The sequence below is a fragment of the Lontra canadensis genome, unplaced genomic scaffold (genome assembly GCF_010015895.1).
Source record: "Lontra canadensis isolate GAN:19392208 unplaced genomic scaffold, GSC_riverotter_1.0 scaffold220, whole genome shotgun sequence".
Taxonomy (NCBI): Eukaryota; Metazoa; Chordata; class Mammalia; order Carnivora; family Mustelidae; genus Lontra; species Lontra canadensis.
The window spans coordinates 11,034-30,504 of record NW_022631214.1 but is presented as its reverse complement, the minus strand read 5'-3'; the positions used below and the strand labels follow the sequence as shown (position 1 = coordinate 30,504).

The 19,471-nt window shown below is 62.3% G+C and overlaps 1 protein-coding gene across 3 annotated transcripts in view; it reads left to right on the top strand.

The window, feature by feature from the left end:
• Positions 1-17,496, top strand: part of GALNT9 (polypeptide N-acetylgalactosaminyltransferase 9) — a 72,344-nt gene extending 54,848 nt beyond the window's left edge. For all 3 annotated transcript variants that reach the window (XM_032849203.1, XM_032849204.1, XM_032849205.1), the window contains 5 exons: positions 8,631-8,816; positions 11,405-11,542; positions 12,426-12,521; positions 14,521-14,688; positions 16,548-17,496. In XM_032849203.1, coding sequence (XP_032705094.1) covers positions 8,631-8,816; positions 11,405-11,542; positions 12,426-12,521; positions 14,521-14,688; positions 16,548-16,694 — 735 coding nt within the window. In that variant the 3' untranslated portion in view covers positions 16,695-17,496. The remainder of the gene's footprint in view (positions 1-8,630; positions 8,817-11,404; positions 11,543-12,425; positions 12,522-14,520; positions 14,689-16,547) is intronic.
• The last annotated feature ends 1,975 nt before the right edge of the window (positions 17,497-19,471 follow it).

Sequence of the window (19,471 nt, the reverse complement as noted above, 5' to 3'; positions counted from 1 at the left end):
CGGTCACTCCAGGGGGGCTCAGGGGACGTGTGACCACACTGCCGCTGGATGTCAGAGGGGTGCAGGGAGCACTTGGGGCCGGTCCTGGATATTTCTCTGTGGGCAGCGGGCACAGGAGAATGTGGGGAGCTGATGGTGAAGTCCTGATCTAGTGGCTTTCAGGAAGGGCTTGCTCTAGTTGCAAGCAGTGGGTCTGCCTAGCACAGCGAGGGTGCCTTCCTACTCCCCACAGCCCACGGGACATGGTCCACGGTCTACTCCCTGCTGCCTGCCCGGTCCCCCCGAGCAGAAGGTCAGACCTCTGAGCCAGGGGAGCACCTCCGTCCACTTGGACATCTCAGTGGAAAAACCCTTCAGAGAACCCTCTGCCGGCCAGCCAGCCGCCCTCTCTCTGAGCTTCAGTTTCTCCATCTGTCACGGGCAGGTGTGGTAGGACCGCCCTCCGGGGCTGGCACGGATTTGGTGAAACGGAAGCTCACAGCACCTGAACAAGGACTCACAGTGACTGTAACAATGATGACACATGGTGCATTTCTGAACACCGGTTTCCCCTCCTTCAGAAAACCAGCTCTTGTTAGAAAAGCCTTGAAGTAAGCAAACCAGGACAGAAGGAAAGTCGCGGTAGGTCCCTGCCAGCGCCCAGAGGTGCGTCCTTTCAGAGACGGTTTACGTATGTGGGAGCGTTGCCTGTGGATGTGCGTGCACACCCGGGAACGCTGCCCCCCGATGTGCGTGCACACGCGGGAACGCTGCCCCTGGATGCTGTCATAGTTGCAGGCCTGGGACAGCGCTGGGCTCACTGCCCAGTACTCCTGGGCTTCACGCGCACGCTCCAGACCGTCCGTGGGCTCTGCTACCTTGCGCTGCACGGAAGTCAGTGGCCGGTGTCTGCTTCACGGCTCAGCTGCTCCCCCGGGATGGACATCTGGAGACGGGATCACTGCCGGACGGAATGCCCGTTTTCAGGGCATTTGATAGCTTTTCCCAAATCCCCGTCCTGTCCCCGCTGCCCTGTGTGTGTGCCCGGGAGTGTGCGTCTGTGTGTCCTTCTCTGTACACGTCTTCTCAGCCACGGCACATGAGGGAGAGGTCTCCAGGCCTGAATAGGACACAGCTCTAATGAAATAAATATTGTTACTTTTTTCGCCAAGATGGCAGGCGCAAAGGAAACGTCTTTGTTGGCTTAATTTGCATTTTTCGCTTGCTAGTGAGCACGGACATTTTTTGTACGTGTGTTGACCGTATGTTTCTTCCTCGGCCAGTGGGTTCTGACGGCGTTCCTTGTTTCCAGTTGATTTTAGGGACACTGGCCCTGTGCGGGGTGATGCAGGGGCTGTCCCGTCCGTCCCTTGTGCCGCTGGCCTCTCGCGGACAGAGACCACATCAGCACGCGTGTCCCCCGTCCTCAGCGCCTTCGCCATCCCACTCGGGGAGGCCTGTCTGAGCAGCCGCTCGGCCACAGCTCCTTCTGATACCTGCCGTCCCTCCCGCACAGTAAAGGCTTGAATCCCCTTAGGATGCATGTCTGTCCGAGCAAGGTTGTGATCTTTCCTTCTGTTGTTTGAAAATAGCAGCCCCGGGCTTCTCACTGCACTCATCAAATACGCCACCCTTCCCTGCCGCCGGGCAGGGCCACCTTTGCACAACCCCAGTGCCATCGGGGCACGCACACCTGTCCCCTCGCTCCCGCATCGTGGGTCAGGTGGTACCGATGAGTACGTCCTTCCCTGTCATTGCCATAGAGTTTTCGTGGCTCTGCTCTTGTGTTCTCTCCTTCACGTGGACGTTAGAAACACCGAGCCTCTCCTGCTCTGTCTGAGTACCCCTTGAGCTTGCCGGCAGTCAGCACACCACCAGGAGTGGCCAGGGGACCGTCTGGGTCCCCGACCCCCTCGCGCCCGTGCATTCCTTGCCCCGTCTTCTCCTCGGGTCCTGGTAGACGCCGTTGACCATGGCTGACGTCTTTTCACAAATCCAGAGAACGCCGGGGTTCCTGGCACGTGACCTCACGGCCTGGGGGTCCAGTCGCATAGCTGGGGGGTCGTCCCTACCCTGTTGGGCCCCGCGTCCTGGGTGATCGATCGCCTCAGCCCCACGTCCAGTGAACGAGTGCTCTTTTCAGCCCTGTCCAGATGACTGTGCAAGCCCGTTTCCGTTGCACTGAGGGTGTGTTTCATGTGCGCGGCACGCGTGTCCCTGTTGGTCACCTGCGGCCGCTCGTAGACTGTGTGTTTTGACTCGTGCTCTCCTCTCTCCATGGCTGGTTCCCCCCCTTCCGTCCTCTCTGGAAGGCCTCACGGTCTGCGCACGACCCCCTCCGCCGGTTCCCTCTCCTCCGTGAACCCCATCTGGGTTTGGGGGCTGACTCCTCTGGGCTTGGGCTTTCCTTGTGCGTTCGGCACGTCTGAGATCCCGGCGCTCACGGGCATCGTACCTTCATGCTTGCCCATCCTTGCGTGGAAGTCTTGGATTACTGATGCCGGCTCCCCAGGCCCCGGCTCGAAGCCGAGTGGCTTGGCTCTCACCCCGAGACCCACAGCCGGCTGTCGCACGAGTCTCCTGGTTCCCAGGGCCGTGCATCTCTGCTTCCTCCTGTCTCACTGGGTCTGGCTGCGGCCAGGGAGCAGCTTCTGGTCACGGTCAGGGTGCCCAGCCCAGCCCCAGGCCTCACGAAGGGCCCCGCACTCAGTCCCCGGCCGTCCATGAGGCTCAGGCTCCCGCGCCCTACAGCTCCAGCCCCCGCTCGCCAGCCCGCGTCCGCTCCTTCCGAGGGGCGGGGAGCCATATGTGCTTTTAGCTTTTAAATAACGTAGCTACCGTTTCCGTGTGTTTGGGGGAGGCAGGGAAGAGCTCCACGTCCGTGGGGTTCTCCCTACCTCCTCCGTTGTTTCATGCAGCTACAGGGGTTCAGACTTGGGCCGGTGCAGGGGCGTGACCCAGGAGGCACGGCCTCACCCCCGCTGGAGGACAGAACGTGCAAGGACACGCAGCCCCATCCTAGAAAGTGTCCATGGGACAGAGGACTGTGCCCAACGCCCAGGGTGCCCAGAGGGCAGACGGAGGGGAGGGAGGCCCTTAGCGCAGCTGCCCCCAAGCTCCACGAACATCGGAATCCCCCGGAGGCCTTGTTAAAACGCAGCCCGCCGGCCCAGGCCCACCCCAGAGTTTCCGATTCGGAGGTCTGCTGCGGCGACCACCCCCATCTCCAGGGCGCCCCAGGCAAGGCTGGCCCCACTGGCCTGGGGTTCCCGCTTTAAGAGCCACTCATTTGGAAGCAAGGCAACCATTTTTTTTTTTTAACTTCTTGTTTGTTTGGGGTGTTCCACACGTTCAGGGAAACAAACGGCAGGAGCTTGGAATGAAGGCCCAGCTCAGAAGCTTCTGGGGTCTGGAGCTGGGAACAGGACTCGGGATCACCTGTGTTGGGGCATGTATGTGTATATACAGATCATCCCTGAGAGAGACGCTTTCTTGTCAAAAATGGATGGATTGAGCCCAGCTAGGCCCTGGGAGATGGGACTTGTCCATCCGGCCCTGAAGCTGGATTGCTCCCGCAGAGTGAGGGTCCTGGTGCGAGGGGCAGGCATCAGCCCGTGGCTGGGTTGGGCCCACGCTATAAGGACATCGAGCAGAGTATAAATTTTTAAAATTAGATTCAGATGCAAAATCTGCAGAAATCATACACGCAGTTTTCTCCTGAGTGTGAGGCCGTGTTTGTTTGTTGGAGGGGAGATTCCACACGACCAAAAGGAAGATGGCGGCCGGGCATCTGGTGGCTTTGCACCGGTGAGATGTCCTATGGGGCCGGATGCCTTGTTCCTGCCCGCTTCCAGCCTTTGGCCTGGAGGTCTGGGCTGGGAGGCAGAGCTTGCTTACCTCTCTGCTTGTGTGCCGTCTTCATGCACAGCCGTGCCCTGTACCCGGATATCTGGCCTGGTTGTTTGGACCAAGGCAGATGGATGGGTGGGTGGTAAGTGGAGGGTAGATGATGGATGGATGGACGGACAGGTGGATGGATGGACAGATGGGTAGATGGATAGATGGGGGGGCAGTGGGAGGACAGTAAGTGGACGGATGGCTGGTGGCTGGGTGGGTGAACAAATGGTTGGGGGATGGACAGGTAGGGGAAAGACGTGTCCTTAGGAGGGTTTATGGCATGCTCTCAGTCAAGGCAGCTACCAAAGAAACAGTGTCACCGGGAGCTGAGGGCTCAGAAAGTCCTTCCTACCTGAGCTCACACCAGGGCGCATGGAGACACACTCCGCCCAGCCTTGGTTTGGACGCTGAGTGTATCTGCACACACTGTGGTGCAACCCAGAGCAAGGGACGGGTTTTGTCCCTGAAAGCCCCTTCTGTGTCACCTGCACGTCCTCTGAGAAAGAGGTGAGGATCTTGGGCAGGTCACGGATGAAGCCCAATGACTTCCGTTCTGTCACAGTGGCTGGGAAGGTGCCGGGCCCACCTGGGTCTACAAACCCCAGTGCCTTTGTGTGGCATTTCCTCCCAAGTGCAATCTCCATGGGCTGGACCCCTTCCCACCGCTCTCTGCACGGTCACCGTGCAGATCCTGATGGAGGAGACCCGGAGGCCTGACCGACTGTGCTGCTCTCGGGCCCAGGCTGCTCTGAGTATCCAGGAGCTGCTCTGCCCCCCGACCCGGCTTCAACACCAACTGCTCTTCCCATGGACCCCCCTCCCGTGGAACCCTTCCCACTGTACCCCTAGGAGTTCAGTTTGGCCAGAGCTAGTTGCCTGTGACCAGCATTTCCAACCAGGTCTTCCCGGAGAGGTGGTGAGGCCTGTGGGGGCCACTGTGAGTCAGGGGAGGGGGTGTCGGGACCCCTACTGCCCTGCCCCCTGCTGAGACCACAGTGATGCTATACAGGGCCAGCTCGGAAGGCCTCGAGAGTCACAGGTCTCCAAGGAGGCCCCGACCTCCTAACTCCAGCCTCCCCGCCGCCGCCGTGCTGTTATGTGGGGTGGCCTCTGTTCCCAGAGGCCAGTGAGCTGGGCCCAGGGCTCCCATGCCTCCCAGAGAATGCAGAGGCCCTGGTGGCCTCCTGGGTGTCCACTCTGAGGGGCAGGAGGGCTGCTCCCACTGGGGCTGAGACAGACACAGGAAGGACCGGGAGGGGTGAGTGTGTGCATGTGAGTGTGTGTGTGTGTGGGTGTGCTTGATGTGGTCAGTCAGGTGTGAGGCTTGGACTACAGGATACTGAATTCCTCCCACAGATTCTGATGGCTAGCAACGTCTGGGGCTCCTGTCCCCAGCTGGCCGACAGCAGCTCTCCAGAGGCCCTGCTCTGTGAGCTTGGGCCGGGGTGTCCCTTCTCGGGTCAGCTCAGGGAAGGTGAGGACAGGCAGGGCTCCCTGAGAAGTACAGGATCACTGAGTGGTGGGTGCCATGCTCCTGGCTGTGGGGCGGCCGAGGGCAAATTAAATGAAGTCAGGGTCCAGAAAACATCTCCATTAAGATGACGGTGGGCACAGCCTCCTCCCGGCACCCTACAAGCCAGGGCAGAGCCACGCCGCGGTGCCAGTCCTCCCTCTCCGCGCCGGTGCAGGAAGCCCTGGCCTTCAGATAGCGGGGCTCTCCACAAAAGTGTCATTTTGATCATAGGGGCACAGAGAGGACAGAGAACCAAGCAGGAGACAGGGCACCTCGCTTAGGTGTTGCCTGTGTCCCGATGCACGGGCACTGCGACGGCCAGGCCCCATGGGGCTCGGTCCCAGCCCTGCGGGCTCACGCCACCCAACGGTGGCAGCGGGGCCCATCTGAGCCCCGTTCTCTGGCATCTGTGCTGACCTGTCACAGTTTCCGGGCTTTTAAGCAGTAAAAGTCGTCGCCTGCAAGGGCAGAGGACAGCTCTGGAACCCTCCATCAGACGTGGGCTCGACGTCGGAGGAGCTCTGATCTGGGGGTGCCGAGGGCGTCCCCCGCCCCCAAGCAGCTGCCGGCAGGCCTGACACCTGGTCCTCCCCTCGTGTTTGCTGTTTCTGTTTGGGTGCCAATTAAGCAAGCTGATTGAGGTAATTAGTGGTTGAGGCGTGAGATGGGTGTGACGGTCACATGCAGCCCCTGCGACTCTGCCCGTCCGCTCTGGGTGAAGAGGCAGCTTTGGGGGTCACGCAATAGTTCCTGCTCCCTGTCCCCCCTCCACCCATGAAGCTTCCCTGTGACCTTGGACCCGTCTCATGACCGCACAGTACCTCGGTAATGAGAACGATGTTAACCCCCACGGCACCTCCCAGCAACACGTCCTAGTCCAGCTTCCTGTGTTGGGAACATAGGGACAGAAAACCCACTGCGGGAGGCTGGACCAGGTGGGGATCCAGGCCTCTCACAAAGCTCACAGCTGATAGGCTCTAACTTTCCATTGGCCATCCTTGGTGTATAGACTTCAAGCCTCGTGTGGGCTGCCTCGTGGCCACAAGACGGCTGCCACGCCCTGGATCTCTCGTCCACAAATCATAGCCTCCCTAAAAGCCCCGCCTTATCTCAAAGGCCAGAATGGTCTGGCAGGTCCCCTCTAGCGACGGGGGGACAGGAGCATGCAAGTTGAGTCCGGGTCTGGAGCCGTGATCCCGCACCTCCACATAGAAATGCCCCCACCGACCCTACCCTACCTCCTGCCCCCCACAGAAGTTGCCCGCGGGGTCATGCCCAGAACCCCTGGACTGAGCTCACCTGCTCACTTCCTGCACACTGTGTCCTGGCTCAGGGGCCATCAGCGCCCTGCCACAGCACCCTTCCCTCCCTCCGAGGCCAGTTCCACCCAACAAAGTGGTGGGGAGCTGAAGGGCCCTGAACTCCCCACAGAGCCCACACAAGCCGTCCTCACGTGACTAAAGCTTGAAATCACTGAGCCAGATGCGGCAAGGCCTGTCCAGCCATCCTGTCCCATGGCTGCTCTAGCCACTTGCGGCTGCGTAAATCAATCCCAAATTGATTAACATCTGATAAAATAAAGACACCCGCTCCTCGGCCATGCCAGCCACGCCAGCCACATTTCAAGGGCGCAGTGGCCACGTATGGCTGTGGCTATCATACCTGACTGCCCAGGTCCTGTGGGATTCTGTTGGGCAGCACAGGGCTGACAGTTGCTAGCAAATTCCTAAGAAGGAATGCATTCATTCATTGAACAACTGTTCCCTGAGCCCCGGCCGTGGTACAAGTTGTGTTCTGAGAGTGGCAGGTGGGGCGGTGGTCCTGGAGCTCACACATTAGTGGGAAGGACAAACCAGGGGAGCCAGGAGCCCCGAGGGGCTGCAGCTTCAGATGGGAGGGTGAGGAGGGCGCCATGAAGGGTAGCATCTGAGCAAAGCCTTGTGGGCAGCCTGGTGCAGAAATCAGGGGAGGACATGCCCCCAGAGGGCAGAGCAGATGCACAGGCCCCGGGGCAATGGGGAGGGTGAGAGGCTGGAGAGCCCTGGGAGCTGTGGGAGCACAGGGCCAGCGGCAGGAACAGCAGGTGGGGGCATGGCGATCCCTCCAGAGATGGAGGGAGGCGGCGGCCACCGTAGGAGTGTGCAGGAAGCATGGCACTGTCCCTACACCTCCACGTTGGCCTTCTGGAAGATTCCTGGCTCATCGCATGTGCACCTGTGTTCCCAGCATCCTGGCAGTCCAGCCGGAGGCTTGTGAGCAGAAGTGGTGTAAGTGCCCCCCTCCATGTCCTCCCAGCACCAGGCTATGGAAGCAGGACACAGTGCAGGCCTCTCATCCCATCACTCAACACAAAGAAGCGAACTTGAGCCCGCGCCCTTGTCCCAGGGGCAGGGTCTGCACCAGCATCGTGAAGGAGCTGTGCCCTGGGCTTTGCACGGGCTGCAGAGGGGTGGTGCGGGCAGGCTGGGAGCCCAGCAGGGAGAGATGGTGGTGACTGCGTGCTGGGAATTCGTGCTTCTGCAAGCCCAGACTGTGAGGGTCCTATAGCCTGCCCCCGACATGTAGGGTATCCGACCTGCCCAGACCTGATGCATTCCGGCTGTGGGTGACATCAGGAGGGGCCCCAGTCCTCAGCTGTGGGGTTCCCCCTCCTTCCTCCGCTTCCCGAAGGTGACGTCAAGCGAGGGAGGAGGCAGGGATCTGCTGTCATTGTGCCTGAACAAGGACAGGGCTCTGTAGTGAGGAGAGGCAGCCTGGAAAGGCGTCAGGAAGGTCGGGCAGCACGCTGAGACAAGACAGACAAGGGCATGCGTCAAGGGCATCATGGGTGAGGCTCTTTAGGGGGTTTTGTTGTCGAGGAAGCAGCTGTAAGGGTGCTCGAGGCAGGGTTCTGTGTGGTGAGTGCTGCATCGAGGTGTGCGGCGAGGTTGGCACGCTCTTTTCAAACTAGACTGCGGTTTGACCCCCTGGCAGGGGGCAGCTGCTGGTGTGTAAGCCCCCTGGGACCAGGCCCCTGCACCGAGCAGGCCTGGGCCTGGGGTGGGGGATGGAATTGGGTAGGAAACCCAGCGAGGTGGCAGCCCTGTGTGCAGGCTCTGGGGCACTTAGCCTGAGGCCCTGGACAGCTCCTCTTGGGCCATCTTCCTTGGAACAAGCCCAGGCTGGCGCCTTCTGGAACCCGTGTCCCGGGGCCTGTGAGCAGGGACGTGGGCCACCCAGCCGCCCTGGTCTCCCCCCACAGGTGTGGCAGTGTGGCGGGAGTATGGAGGTGCTGCCCTGCTCCCGCGTGGCCCACATCGAGCGCACCAAGAAGCCCTACAACAATGACATCGACTACTATGCCAAGCGCAACGCCCTGAGGGCAGCTGAGGTGTGGATGGACAGCTTCAAGTCCCACGTGTACATGGCCTGGAACATCCCTATGACAGTACGCCTGGAAGGAGAGGGCGAGGCCGAGGGGAGAGGGGCGGGGCTGGGGAGAGGGGGCGGGGCCAAGGCTCGGCGTGGCCTGGGAGAGCTGGAGGGGTTGGGGCCTGGGCACAGCTGAGCCGGCCAGAGAGCAGGCGCATGGCAGGCAGCCTGGGGTCCCCTGCCCTTGCCCCGCGTGGGGCCGGTGTAGGACAGGGCTCTCCGAACGCTTTTTGGTGAATGTTTTCCCTGGTACAAGGCTGGAAGTGGGGATTGGCTCTTCCCCACTAGCTGCACTTGGTGCTGACCCCACCCACCTAGAAACTCACCCACAAATGTGTGGGTGAGGCAGCGCGCCCACCACGCAGCTGGTCCTGGGGCGCTGCACAGCCCCAGCACCCCGCCGGTCAGCCCGCACATGGTGCGGGCGTCTCCTTGGGTTTTGCGGCCGATGCACGTGATAGAAGATCTGCGGCTTGGGCCTTTTCAGAGCGCGCGGCTCCTAACACTGAGCACGAGTGAGCAGGACAGCCATCGACATGACCAGTTCCAAAGACCACCCCAGAAAGAGCCGCTGTGCGCAAGAGCGGCTAGCTCCCTGTTCGCCCACTCCCAGGCCTCAGCAGCCAGCCGCCTGCTCTGTCTTGGATGTGCCTGTTCTGGACGCGTCCCATAGACGAATCCCTACAGCGTTGCCCCTATTGTGTCCGGTGTCTTTGCTGAGTCCCGGGTTCTCAGGGTCGGTCTGTGTGCAACCTCGCTTCTTTCGTTCTGTGCCCCACTCGCATTCCAGGGTGTGCATGGCCACCGTTGGTGGACCCCCCACCCGCCACAGACACCAGGGGTGCTCCCTGTGCCTTTGGTTTTGGTCCATTCAGTTTCGAGCCACACCTAGTTAGGGGTTGCTGTTTGGGCTTTTGATTTACTTGGTGATCAACTGATTTCCCAAAGATAGCCCGTATTCTGGTTTTTCTTGGGATCCTAAAAGATGGGCTCCCCGCCCCCGTGACAGTAATGAGGGCAGGTGCTGAGAGAGGTGGTCCCTTATGTGGGGTGCCTCCACCACCCGCACCCGCTTCGCCACCAGCCCCCACTCCCATGCTGCTTCCCGGGGACAGGCGGGTGCCAGGCTCCAGCTACCCCGCTGTGCCCGTGCTGGAAATGACTTCTGAGTCAGCCCCAGTAAGAGCTTGCCTTGTCAGACCCTGCGCACACCTGTGCGTCTGTGTCCGTGCACTCACCTGTCCACATGCAGAGCCTCAGACATGTACAGAAGTCACAGAAACAGCCCTCACGTCTATTCTGTGCATTTCTCTCTGCGCCTCCTAAGCCAGCTCACCACAACCCCCGGCGGGGCATGCCCAGCATTTGGCTGAGGCTACCAGGGCGCCAGGCTGGGCCTCCGGCTCCCTTCTGAGGAGGGACCAGCGGCACGGGATCCTCACACGGCAGTTTCTAGCCGATGAGGACTGTATGGAAACATGCACACACGTATCAGACACAGGAGGGCTCACCATCTCTCGTAAAGCCTCATTGTCCACCAAGGGCACTGATTCCGACATGTGCCCATTACTACTCGAAAGGGAACCCGGGTGCAGGCCACATGTGGGGGAAGGACCACTGGCTCTGAGCCAGAACCCAGCAGATGCCCTCCCACAGCACATTCTCAGGGCCCGCTGGGGGCCCTCCACACCCACGGCTCACCCAATACTTGAGGGAAGGCTGGGAGGGGCTCCTCTGTGGCCATGCCCACCACACGGATGAGGGAGAGGGGCCCCTGAGGGCAGCACGCCTTCCACAGCTGATGGGGAGCCCCGGGCCCACTGGCCAGGGGAAGGCGCTTGCTCAAACCCACTCACACCCGCAAAGGACTTGGTGCCTGCCGCCGCCTCAGGGGCCCCAAGGCCACCTCAGGTTCAGTTGGGCTAGAAGGACCCAGAACTCAGCAAAGCTGTTCTGCTCAGAGTTACGGGTTCTTGAGTGAGGGATACAGACTCCCGGGGGTTGGACAGACAGCACTTACCACTCACGGTGATGCCGTGTGACACTGTGCACAGCATATCGCCAACCAGGGATGCCCACCGAGCTTCTTTTTCTCCATGCACACATGTCCAGCCTCCCACAGGGCTGGCCTTAGTCTCTAGCCCCTGAAGAAGTCAAGCTGAGAGCCCACCACGGCCCAAAGCCCCCCATACATCACCCTGCAGCCGGGACTCTCTGACCCAGACCCCAGGTAGACAACCACACTCTAACCACGCAGGACGTTCCAAGACTTAGGAGGTCACCACCTCCCCTGCCCTGGGGTGGGCCAAGGGCAAGTCTTTTGTTTGGAGTGTGCAGGCTGTGGACGAGCCAGCCCACAGCCAGGGACAATCTGTCTGGGGTAGGGCACGGCCGGCAGGCTAGAGAAGCAGGCCCTTCCCCCCAGAGCAGCTTGCCCGGACGTCCAAGCGTCCCTGGGGCGAGGAGGCAGGAGGCCACCCCTAGTCACACCCTGAGGGGTGGGGCTTCTCCCAGGGCCTGGGGCTCCCCTGTCTTGGGCAGAGACCTGGGTCGTGGGCACCAGCTCCACACCAGCTCCCTTCCTGCCTCGTCTCCCCCTCACAGAACCCAGGGGTGGACTTCGGGGACGTGTCTGAGCGGCTGGCCCTGCGCCAGCGGCTGAAATGCCGCAGCTTCAAGTGGTACCTGGAGAACGTGTACCCGGAGATGAGGACCTACAACGACACCCTCACGTACGGAGAGGTACCGCCTCCGCCGGGAGGGCCCCATGGCCCGCACCCTCACCCGCACCCACATGAGGGCTCCTGGGCATAGATGGCAGCGGGCACGGGCGCAGCACATTCATGAAACCTGGTGCCTAGCAGAGGACGAGCCCAGACCCACCTGTGTACGTGCATACAGAAGCACTCGCTAGTAGATGCAGAGATACGTACATGCATTTGCACATGGGTGTGCACAAATACATGCACGAGTGTGCCCATATGTTCACACACGTGCACGCAGATCCATACACATACATTAGAGTCTGTACACACATGTGTACCAGTGCACGTTCACATGAAATTCTGTGTGTGCGCAGTTTCTGATAGAGCTCACTCGTGCGCAAACCCAAAGGCGCCTGCCTGTGCACACGGAGACGCGCGGGCACCCTCGTCCAGACACACTGACACATGCACGTAAGCCGTTGTGTTCAGAAGACACAGTGCATGCGTGTCAGTGCAAAGAGCACGCACACGCGGATGCGGAGACAGCAGCTGCACAGACACACACACGGTACGCCAGCCCTCGCGTGCATGACTACACACACAGGTCTCTTTGAAGCTGGCAAGAGGGTGCTGTGCCCCCCCCCACATTGTCACCCTGGTCGGTGCTGGGGGGGGCGGCCTCCCTTCCCTCAGGGCTCCAGCTGCCACAAGCACGCCGGCCCTGGGCTAGCGCTCAGCAGGAGGCTGGGCGAAGGGGTGCCCGGGGTGGACAGTCCTGGCTGGCTGGGACTACAGCGCACACCTTCCTGAGGCGCTGGCCAGCCAGCTGGACCCCCTGCCCCTGACGGGGAATGGGGTGGCCTTGCCCTGACCTCAGGGAACCCCCACCATGGGGTTTCTCCCTCGGCTTCTGGCTGTAGGTGAGAAACAGCAAAGCCAGCGGCTACTGCCTGGACCAGGGAGCAGAAGACGATGACCGCGCTATCCTCTACCCCTGCCACGGGATGTCCTCCCAGGTAGGGGCGCGGCAGGCTGTGAGTGGGCTCCTGGGGTGGCGTGGGGACCTTCGGGCAGGCCCTGCCCCGGGGGGACTAAGAGCAGGGCTTCTGGGGCCCAGCAGGCCTCGGGCAGGCACGGCACATTGCTTGCCTCTGTCCAGTGCAGCAGCTGGGGTGAAAACCCGTCAGGGCCGTCGTATGGGCCACGGTGGGTCGTGTGGGAAGAACGCGTTTGCCACCCTGTGGATGGAACCAGAAGCACTGCCTAGAAGAAGGGTCAGCCCTGGTTCTTACCGCTGAGGTCCTCCCCAGGGATGGGGGCTTTAAAAAGGTCTACACCCACGTCCAGACGCCAGGCCTCCCGGAGAACCAGATGGCCCGAGAGCGCTGGGTTAGGACTCTGGTCCCCGCGAATCCCGGCTGGTAAAGACAACACTTCTCCAGAAGGAGCGTTGGTGTCGTGTAAATTAAGCCGCAGAGGGCTTTCCCCAAGTGATCTTCACTCCACCCCAAGCACTCTGCGGGTCTGAGCCTCACTCACGCACGTCCCTCCAGCAGAAACCCACGGGGACTGGTGCCAGACCCAGGCATCAAGAAGCTGCCCCGTCCACACTGCCTGCCTGGCGGTGCATCTCGGGCGTGAGCACGCAGCCTGTGAGGCTGGAGCGGAGGGTATGCCCCCGACCTCCCGCGCCTCGTCCCAGGACCCCGGCCGGGCGGCTTCCACATTGACAGGGAAGACAGAATCAATCACCCATCACCTGTCGCAGAGTCAAACGTGGCCTCTGGGAGGAAATCCACTGGGCTTGTCAAAGGCCATGGACGATTCTGGGGCCACAGCCCACGTGAGAGGCCCTGTCCTGCCGGGTCCTCAGAACACACCCAGCGAGCAGTCGCGGGAGGTGACCAGGCAGACGGAGGTTCCCCCGGAGTCCCTCAGCGCGAGGAGAGATGCCGCACACCACGTGCCCTGGGAGACCCCTCTGGGCGGGGCTCACACATGTGCAGTCTCGGCTCCAGCAGTCCCGGCCCGCGCTCCCCCGGCCGGCGAGCCGTGCTGGCCCTCAGCTCAGGGGGCTCAGACCCTCCCCACATGGCCTCCGTGCAGGCCGCCCGGTTCTGAGGGCGGGCACCCAGGGACAGCCAGACGCGCAGCCTTGGGAGTCAGCGGCGCTTCGCTGCTCCCACGCTCCCCACAGAGATCCGGGCAGACTGCGGACCCCCAGCCTTCCCGGGGGACCCAAGTCCCCGCTGCGGGGCGTGCAGGGTGGGAGGCAGTGTGGCGGCTTGTGTGGGAACACCCAGCCTTCGGTGGGGAGCCGCCGTGCACACACTAGCCGCACGGGCGTGTGTGCACACGTGTGTGCGCGCGTGCTCGGACGGAGGGAAGAGGAGGGACGGGGGGGGGAAGGGTGCGGCAACACCCACTGTGGGCGAGCCCGCACTACTCTTGTGCACCTCTGGGTCGTGTCCCCTGGATCCCCACTGTCACCCCCGGGCAGGTGCCCTCGGGACTGCCTGCTTCCAGATGAGCATCCCAGGCAGGGAGGGGTCATGTGACTCGCCCCAGGCCATGCTGCTGGTGTGACAGGACCTCTAGGGCCGGTTTTCCTCCTGAACATTTGCTTGTTCTTTCCATGGTGTGTTGCAAACAACATGAAGTAGGATCCAGGCGTGCGTGGACTTGGGGCTGCTCCCCTCGTGGAAATAAGGGAAACCTCGTGGTTGTGTGAGGGGGCACCCCAGGGGGTGTGTGAAATTCCCTCTCCAGCAATTGGGGTCCGAGGAAAGTTCTGGAAAGGAGGTTAAGGTGGTGCTGCTGGGGGACCTTGGGGGAAGGCAGGGTTGGGGGGAGCAGGGCGGTCTGGGGGGCGTCCACAGGCGGGCTCCCTCTGCGCCCTCCCCACTCCCCCTGGGCCTGGCCCTCCCCAAGGAAGCTCCGGAGCCTGGGCTGGTGGCCGGGGCTGCCCCACCCCCTCAGTTCCCTGACCCCGGGCCCGCCCACATCCTCTCCCAGCTGGTGCGGTACAGCGCTGAGGGGCTGCTGCAGCTGGGCCCGCTGGGCTCCACCGCCTTCCTGCCCGACTCCAAGTGCCTGGTGGACGACGGCAGGACCCGTGCGCCTGCCCTGAAGAAGTGCGAGGACGTGGCCCGGCCCACGCAGCGGCTGTGGGACTTCACCCAGGTCAGCAGGGCTGCGGGGCCAGCCGTGGGGAGGGGCCCACCGGTCCGGTCACAGCGCTGCAGCGGCCCTACGCTCCTGCCTCCTCGGGCCCCCGGGGACGGGGTTTAGACGGAAGGCACAGGGTGTGGGCAACCCCCAGACGGCCTCGTAGCAGCTGCCGGCTGAGCTCTGCCCGAACCAGCCCCTGCCGGGCCCTGGGGCTGCAGGCACGAGGGGTGAGCAGTTCCAGCCCCAGAGCAAAGGCTCCGGCGGCCTCCATGGCGGGTGGGGGGCGTCTGGGTGGGAACCGCACACTGATCCCTAGGGTGCCGCCCGCGCCCAGGGAGGGGGCCTCCAGTGCTTCCCAGTCCCGCTGGCTCTGGGCCGCCGGTGGGCGGCCTCCTGCTTGTCCTTCTGTGCAGCTGGCCTTCCTGCTGGCGGCCCCCTCCACAGCCCATCCTGCCTTCTGTCCTCCCTCAGCTCCCCCCCACCGCACTGCGCCCCTCCCGGCACCACACACCCTTCTCTGGGCGACCGGACGTCGCCTCCACCGGCTCAAGCTCCATGGTGTGGCTCCCCGTGTGTCCCCCCAGGTCAGCCAAGGATGCGTCCTCGCATGACCTCGCCTGGAGCTCCCATCTCCCTCCCGCCCTGAGCAGCACCCGACCCCTCTCCCTAAAACCCACTTGGGTCCGAAATCCCTGCTGTCTCGCGGGGCTGCTGCAGCAAATGACCACAGACATGCACGCTCTCGCCGTCTTCGTGCAGCGGGAGTTCCGTGTGAAACCCGGTGTCTGCAGGGCAGTGCTCCGGCTGTGGGCTCTGGGGGCGGGGGGGGGGGGTCCTTTCGGCCTCTCTAGCCTCCCCAGGCCCTGTCCCTCCTCCCGCCACCTGCTGTGTCCCCTCCCTGTCTCCACATCTCTCCCCTGGTGAGGACAACCACAGGGGAGGAGGGCCACCTGCTCCGGTGTGACCTCATTGTCCAGTCATGGCTGCTCAGACCCTAAGGTCACATTGCCAGGTTTGGGGTGTGGACTCAGTGTGTCTGACCTGCTTGTCTAGAACTCTCCGCCCATGGTACTCTGTTGCAAGGCTCTTGGGACTCTGAGACCTGGGGAGCCGCTTCCAGCCTCCCCCGACCATCCGGCCCACGCCCTGAGCTCCTCCCCTCCCCGCCATGGGCAGCAGGTGTCTTCCAGGAGACACGTCTGTCTCCGTCCCCCAATTTCATCCCCACACGCTCTCTGCCATTGGTCCCACCAAGCAGACTCATGACAGATAAACACTGTGGGGCGACCCTGCCCTCCACATTGGGGTCTGGGGGTTTCTGGTTGCAGGAAAGGCTGTGGAATGAGCTGTCATGGATGCAGGCATAGCCTGTAAGGGTCAGAGGTCCCCAGGAGGCCCGGTTGGGGTCGAGACAGTGAGAAGGACCTGTTTGAAAAAGAATGGAGAATGTATAGTGTACCGTCCTGGGGTTCTCAGGCTTGGGCCAGGGTCTGGGGGACCAGAGGGTCTGCAGGGTGACGAGTGGGCAAATTGGACATGATAGGAGGTGGGAAGCACCTGGGGGAGCCTTCCATCTGAGGGGCCCCATCTCCCTTGTGTTAGTCACTCCCCAGGAACAAGGCAGGCAGGTGACATGGGTGATAGGATGGAGACGCCTGAGGACAGAGGACCAGGAAGGGACAGAGGGACAGGAGGCAGAGGAACTAGGGGGAACAGAAGAACCGGAAGGGGACAGAGGGACGGGGACCATCCCCCGAGTCTCGGGTGGTCGTGCAATGACCTGCGTGGGACTTGTCATCACCCCCACTCCCGAGATGCTCTCAGGACAGGAGCCCTGGACGTCCATGCTGACTTGGGGCTCCTCCCCGCAGAGCGGCCCCATCGTGAGCCGGGACACCGGCAGGTGCCTGGAGGTGGAAATGTCCAAGGACGCCAACTTCGGGCTGCGGCTGGTGGTGCAGAGGTGTTCAGGGCAGAAGTGGACCATCAGGAACTGGATCAAGCACGGGCGGCACTGACCCCAGCCCCCCACACCACACCCCTCCCTGACACAGACCCTGAGCACCTGGGGAAGGCAGCGGGCTCCCCGGCTGGGCCGGGTGCTGGGACTCAGGCCCCTCCCGCCTACCGCGCCACTGGAACCCAAAGGGCCCCGGCCGTGCCCTGCCCATCCCCGGCCGGGACCTCGCCTCGGCTGCCCGCAGGCCATGACCCTGGGACAGCGGGGGCCTCCCTGCGCACTCCGGAGGCAGAGGCCAGGGACTGGCCACCCCTCCAGGAGCACAGACCCTGAAGACAACTCCAGCTCCAAATCACGTGCCTTTTCTACGGTATTCCTGTCCAGGCCGCCGGGACGGCCAACTGTGCATGTGCTGAAGCCCCCTGTCCATTCCCCCCTCACGGAAATGACCCCCGTGAACTCAGAGGGCGGCCGAGCTCCCGTCCGCTCCAGGCAGAACTGTGGCCCCTTCCCTTTTCTGGTCATCTAGGGCAAGACCCAGGAGAGCAGAGCAGTGCCCTCGCCGAGGCTGGGGAGCGGGAGCCGGGAGCCGTGGCACAGTGGTCCCCACGACGCCCCTGGCTGGGGAGACAAGGAGACTGTGCTGCTTCGATCCAGTGCAGTGCAGAGCTAATGGGACAGAGCTCGTCCCGTCTGCAGGAGTCCCAGCTGCTGGGTCATCCGGGGTCGGGGCTCCTGTTCCAGTGTCTCGCCCAGGGCCAGGAGCCTTCCCTCGTTGCTCTGAGGCAGGGCTCAGCCAATGATGACCCACGGCCCTGCGCCTGTTTTTCTAAATAAAGTTTTATTGGCACATAGCCACACACATGTGTTCATGCATTGGCAGGCACAGCCTTCTTGCTCCAGGGCAGGAGCACAGAGGCTGTCCCAGGGGCTCCGAGATGACAGGACCATCATCTCTGGGCAGGACAGTGCTCCATGATTGCAGTGAACACTGCAGGGCCCTGGGAGGGAAGCTGGACACAGTTGTGCCTGTCCCCGTCCCCCATCAGACTCCGTGCGCGCCGACACTAGCTGCTCCCTGATAGGACCAGCACCTCCTACTGGCTGCACCCCAAGGCCAGCGGCACCTCGCTGCTCCCTAACTCTGGGTGGAAGGCCTGGGCTGTCCAGCAGCAGGACCTCCAGGCTGGCCTGGCTCACCCAGGCAGATGCCAAGGTTCCGCAAACCAAACCGCCCAGTCCCCCCAGTGTGGGTTCCCGATGCCCTTCAGGGGTCTCCCAGGGGCAGAACTTGTGGCCCCATCTGTGACTCCCCATTCTTGTCGAGTCCTCTGGAGCCGGCTGCCAGGGTTACTTGACAAGAGGGCTTCACGCCGAGGGCATGTGGGACTTACCTTTCGTCATCCTGCTGGGGCCAGGCAGCCCACCTTCCAGGGGGGCAGGGCACCCGGCTGCCCCCCCAAGGGAAAACATCACAACTGTCACCCCCACCGTGGCTCTTTCCGAAGACGAGGGCATTCTGGGAGTGCCGGGGGTCTCAGACTTGAGACCGCAGCTGTCCTTCCTCTCTCAGGGTCAGAGTCTCTGGGGAAGGTGCGGGCTCTGACCTACCCCTGGGGTCAGAGAGGTGTGTGGGTCATGCATTCGCCGTTCTCTGGCCTCACAGAGACAGTCTGCACCTCACTCTCCCTCATCCCAGACCCCTCCCCCTGTGCCCTGCCCCTTGGGTACCCTCCCTCACCAGCCCCTCCTCCCCTGCTTCTTCCTGGGGTCCAGTCCCCTGCTTCCTGCTGCTGGGGAAGCCCTGACCAGTCCCAGCTTCTCCCCAGAGAACTCTACCAGCTCCAGCCCAAGTCCCCCATAAGCCCTGCTCTATTTCACATCTTCCCCAAATTTTAAGGCCATAATGGAGGCAAACAGCTGGCCAGAGTCCATCTCTCACCGAAGACCCGAGAACACAACAGTCCAGGAGTTTCCAAGTGAAGGTGAGACACGCCACAGCCATTGGCACATGAAGTGGGCTGCCCGTGGTTTAAAATAGGACAATGTCGCCGCTCAAAGTATAAAAGTCACGGTGTTACGATTCGTTAGGCAAATGGACAGTCCCATCAGAGCCGCCGGCTGCGGCCCTGCAGCCTCACAGAAGACGGGGGCCTCTCGACAAACCTCCCATCCTTCTGGGAGGCAAGCACGTTCTGGAAGCCTGGTGGCTGTCGGGTCCTGGCCGGCACCCAGCTCTGGGGACGCAGGTCCCTGGGGGGTGGGTGGGGCGGGGGAGGGCTCTGTCTGCCACAATGGACGAAGCCGCCTTCTTCAGGAGGCACGGTCGGTGTCACGGAGCTCATCCAGCCCTTACTGGCTTGGGAGCAGCCCTTTTCCAGAAGAATCATCCGGGAATCCAGGGGGCATAACTCAATCCAGAGTCCCATCCCGCCGAAGCAGCTCCCGCCAGGAGAGGAGGACGCGGCCCTGCCCGGTTTTGTGGTCACCGCGTGGCGGGGCCGTAGCAGGTGGGCGTCCCCACTAGTGCAGGTCCCTGTCTGTCCTAACTCACGGTGACACACACGCCGATGGGGCCCCACCACCATCGTCCGTGGGCTGTCCTGAGGTGAACGCAGTCCCTCAAACCCTCTGACCTCCCTGTCACCTCCAGGGGTGTCTGCAAGCTGGACCAGACCCACCTGCCAGAGTCAATTTTTACATTTTCAGTTTTGTGAACCGGTTGTGAAATACAGCTATTACCAAAAGTAAATGATATGAACCCACCATTCAATAAATCCATTGAAAACAAAGATAAGCAACACTTGAAACTCATCATTGACTTCCCTCTTGCCG